The sequence below is a fragment of the Nicotiana tabacum genome, chromosome 3 (assembly GCF_000715075.1).
Source record: "Nicotiana tabacum cultivar K326 chromosome 3, ASM71507v2, whole genome shotgun sequence".
NCBI lineage: Eukaryota > Viridiplantae > Streptophyta > Magnoliopsida > Solanales > Solanaceae > Nicotiana > Nicotiana tabacum.
In genome coordinates, this window is record NC_134082.1 from 15,781,059 (window position 1) to 15,784,947 (window position 3,889).

Consider the following 3,889-nt stretch of genomic DNA (forward strand, 5'->3'; position numbering starts at 1 on the left):
ATTTTTCTTCTCCAATAGAAAACACGACTTATCATTTTTTTTTAATTCTTGGATAAGCTGTAGCCACCATATTATTAACAGAGACATACCCAAGAAAAGAAATAGAAAAAAGGTTCTTTCAGAATTGAGAAACGCAAAATAAATCTCGAAATTAAATTGATTAAATTTTCGGTTTACTATAATTGTGTATTATTTCCAGCAGGATAATCTGATTTATGGAACTTAAAAATTATTAAACAAACAAAACCGTGTAAAAGTACAGCTTGCTTTTATATTCACATACTGAGAGGAAAAAAGGAGCAACTATTTTCAAACTCAATGGAATATTTAAGGAAAATCTAACTGGATTTTAGTCATTGACTATATGATTTATTATACTATTTATGAAAGAGAGAGGAGTACTTATATGAGTATATCTATATGTGTAGAAAGAAGAAAAAGAGAGAGAACCAATTTTCTACAAGAAAGAAAAAGTGAAGCTTTTTTTAAAATTAGATTTAAATAGTCAGTATTTCACTATAAAAATCAAGTTTTACTCGTAACTGATTCTTGTGCTATGTTATACAGTCAAACCTTTCTATAACAGGTTCCAAATATTTTTGGATATTATAACAAAGTGCTGTTATAGAAAACATATATTATAACATAACATAAAAATTGATCCCGAAAAAACTTGGCTTTTATAATGAAGTGTTGTTATATAAGGATGTTGTTATAAAGATGTCTGACTGTAATATATATACATCCTCTATAACAACACTTCACTATAGCAGACGAAAATATCGGAACAAATAAGATTGTTATATAGGTTTGGCTGTATATACAACTGACAATGTGAATGATTATTTTACTATATGTGAATTTTAACGTGTGCTAGTAGGTTACTTATTATTTTACCATATTAATAATCAATATCTATTAGGAGATTTAACAAAAATTACCTAATAAGTTATTTATGGAAATATTTTTTACACAATCCAAGCATATATCTTAACTCAATTTTTTTAGTATATCTATATGATTAGAGACTAGAGACACAAATACAATTTTCCACAAGAAAGAAAATGTGAAGGTTTTTTTTTTAAAAAAAAAAATTATGTTATGGAAGGTCTTTAATAAGATTCCATAATAATTTTGCCTTTCCATGATGGGGATTGGTTGGTCTATACCGCACCTTCTTTTGTCCTGTTTGGTTCTACTTTCCTTCTATATAATACATAGTACAAACTCTCTTCCTTTCTGTAGTTTTCTCTTCTTCTTTCCAAGTTCAAAAAGTGTGCGACTCTGAGAGAAAATGGACCAAATGGATTCTTTATGGAGTTATCAAGAGGTAGGAATTAAGTCATTCTTTACTCTCTTGTTTGGTTAATGTCTCAGTTCATTTCCTCTTCACAAGTTTTTCTTCAGAATTTAAAGCCTTCTTAATTGTTTAGATTCACTCTATTCTATTAAATTCTTTTCCTCCTCCTGTTATTAATGCTTCCTTTACTTCTTTTCCTCAATAAGTTTTCTTGTGTTCAATTCACACTTCTCTTCATAGTGTCACTAAAGATTTTCTGCAATAATCCTAAATTCTCTCTGTTTCTGTGAGTGAAGGTTCTGAATATAAGTAAATGGTGTTTGAGTTAAATATAGCGACTGTGAGAATTCATATAGCCGACTCCAACTTGGTGGAAATAAAGTTTAGTTGTTGTTGTTGGCATAGTGGCTTACTGAAGTTTTTTTTTTGTTGGGTAAAAGTGGTGCAATACCATTTTCTCCTAGTTTAGAACATGTTTCTGTTAAGGACTTTCAAAAGTAGTAGTAGAATTTTAAAGTGTCCAAGTAAATTTCAATTTTACAGGGCCCAATGCACCATATTTTCTTTAATACTATAAAGTATCCAAAGGTGAACCATGTTTTACATTCACTTTTCTAAAGTTTTGGAGTTGACTGATATATTCACGACCTAACTCATTGGCCCTATCTATGGTTTTACTATTACTCCTAACTTTGAATAACTTATTCATATAATAATAATAATTACTGATTAATCAAATTCTATTAAATTACATCCATGATATTTATGATCTTTCATGAGTGTTAACATGGCTAAAAACTTTGTTTCTAGAAGGGCAGCCGGTGTACAAGGCATCTCGTGTTCACGTAGGGGTCCGTGGAAGGGCAGCACTCCAAGGGGTGTGATATAGACAACCTACCCTAATGAAAGGCTTCCACGGCTCGAACCCTATAGGTTATACGTGGACAATTTTACGGTTGCTCCAAGGCTCCCCTCCACTTCCTTTCTGAAAAGGAATTAAAATTTTGAGTACTTTTCTCTGACTTAACTTTTGATAAATTTTGCAGACAATGGAAGAAATGAGACAGAAGGTTCTATACACTAGTCTTGAACTTGAAAAACTGAAAATGGAAGCAAGTGAAGAAAAGAGAAAGAACAATGAATATGTGAAGCAATTAATCAAACTCATAAAGATGGCTTATCAAGAAAGAGATGAAGCAAGAGATCAACTTCAGAAACTAGTCAACAAAATCAATCAGGCTGATTTGCTCAATCCCCCTTCTCAAATCCAAGTTGATTGCTCACTAGTTAAGGCTACGAAGGCGAATTCAAGCACTATTGAATCGAATAGTCTCACTGAAACATACAATTACCAATCACAGAATTCATCCCCCGTCGAGTCCTTTTTGGATGCTGTTACATCCCCTGAACTTTCCAACATCAATGTGGCTGATTCAAATGCAATGCCATTTGTAAACCAGCCTCTCGTTCCGGTTTCATACACTGTTGTCCCTCAAGAAATGGCAAAAGTTGATCTTGATCCGGCCTCGTTGGTTATTGAAAGTCTTGTTAAGGGAAAGACATTGCCTCAACAAGGGAAATTCCTTCAAGCTGTTCTTGAATCAGGGCCACTTTTGCAAACATTACTTGTAGCCGGACCGCTTCCTAGATGGCGTAATCCGCCTCAGTTTCAGCCATTACATATTCCACCAGTTTCAATCAAAGGTTGTGAAGCTGGTATTGTCACTCAGAATAATGCTGCAAATTCTAGTCAGCCTTACTTTGAGATGACTTGTGGATCATCTCAAATGTTGTCACCTTATTTAGGATATCACAGATTGGTGTCTGCAGGTGAAAATTGTAACAGTTTTGTTCACCTGGACAAGAGACAAAGGTTGCAGTGAAACAAGTTGAAGCATGCCTTTGTTTCTGATTTTTGTATAAAATTTGATTTTAATTGAAATAGCTATAACTTGATGAAATAGTTGAAGGAAAGAGTAGTTTAAATTTCTTTGTCAGACCTTCAGCTCTTCATTAGTATAATCTTTGTAGTTCTTGGAGGCAATTACAAGTGCTATATTGACATTTTAGTTTCCAGCATGCTGGAGACAGGGAGACTATAGAAAGGAATTTGTGTTTACAATTTGTAATTGTTGAATTTGCACCAAGAAAAAAGAACAAAACCATGGTTCCCTACTTTCTCCTCCATCAGATTATCTTAAAAGAAGACAGAATTATAAACACAAGAGATACTCTTTGATTTATTCTGATGAGAACATGTGAATGCATAAGTACAACAACAACAACAGACCCAGTGGAATCCCATAAGTGGGGAGAGTAATATGTACGCAACCTACTGGTGGTAAAATGGATAAAAAAATAATTATTCATCCATATTATCCACTAAAAGATGGGTAATGAACTTTTTAAAAATGGGTCAAATATGGATAAAAACCATATTATCCACTTAAAATGGATAACTAATGAGTTTAACTTTTATATTTGTAAAGACTCAAATTGAGGGTTCGTCGAAAGATTAGGAATTCTCCCAAAAGTGACCCTATTTTCTATTTTGATTAAATATGGTTCGGGTCGGATAATTTATCCGTT

General features: G+C 32.8%; 1 protein-coding gene across 4 annotated transcripts; it reads left to right on the forward strand.

The window, feature by feature from the left end:
* Positions 1-1,174: 1,174 nt before the first annotated feature.
* Positions 1,175-3,261, forward strand: LOC107801685 (uncharacterized). 4 transcript variants are annotated; one of them, XM_075249238.1, is made up of 3 exons: positions 1,235-1,330; positions 2,111-2,255; positions 2,347-3,261. In XM_075249238.1, the coding sequence occupies exon 3, from the start codon at positions 2,350-2,352 to the stop codon at positions 3,181-3,183; it is 834 nt and encodes a 277-aa protein (XP_075105339.1). In that variant the 5' UTR covers positions 1,235-1,330; positions 2,111-2,255; positions 2,347-2,349; the 3' UTR covers positions 3,184-3,261. The 4 variants fall into 4 exon arrangements, with proteins under 4 accessions (XP_016480532.1, XP_075105339.1, XP_075105341.1 ...); XM_075249240.1 differs by having other exon boundaries at positions 2,111-2,233; XM_075249241.1 differs by having other exon boundaries at positions 1,252-1,330; positions 2,114-2,233.
* The last annotated feature ends 628 nt before the right edge of the window (positions 3,262-3,889 follow it).

Excerpts from the sequence above, each read along its gene's own strand:
- LOC107801685 (XM_016625046.2), top strand. The coding sequence starts at position 1,295 with ATGGACCAAATGGATTCTTTATGGAGTTATCAAGAG. Across the intron at positions 1,331-2,346 it reads CTTTATGGAGTTATCAAGAG|ACAATGGAAGAAATGAGACA; the intron begins GTAGGAATTAAG and ends TAAATTTTGCAG.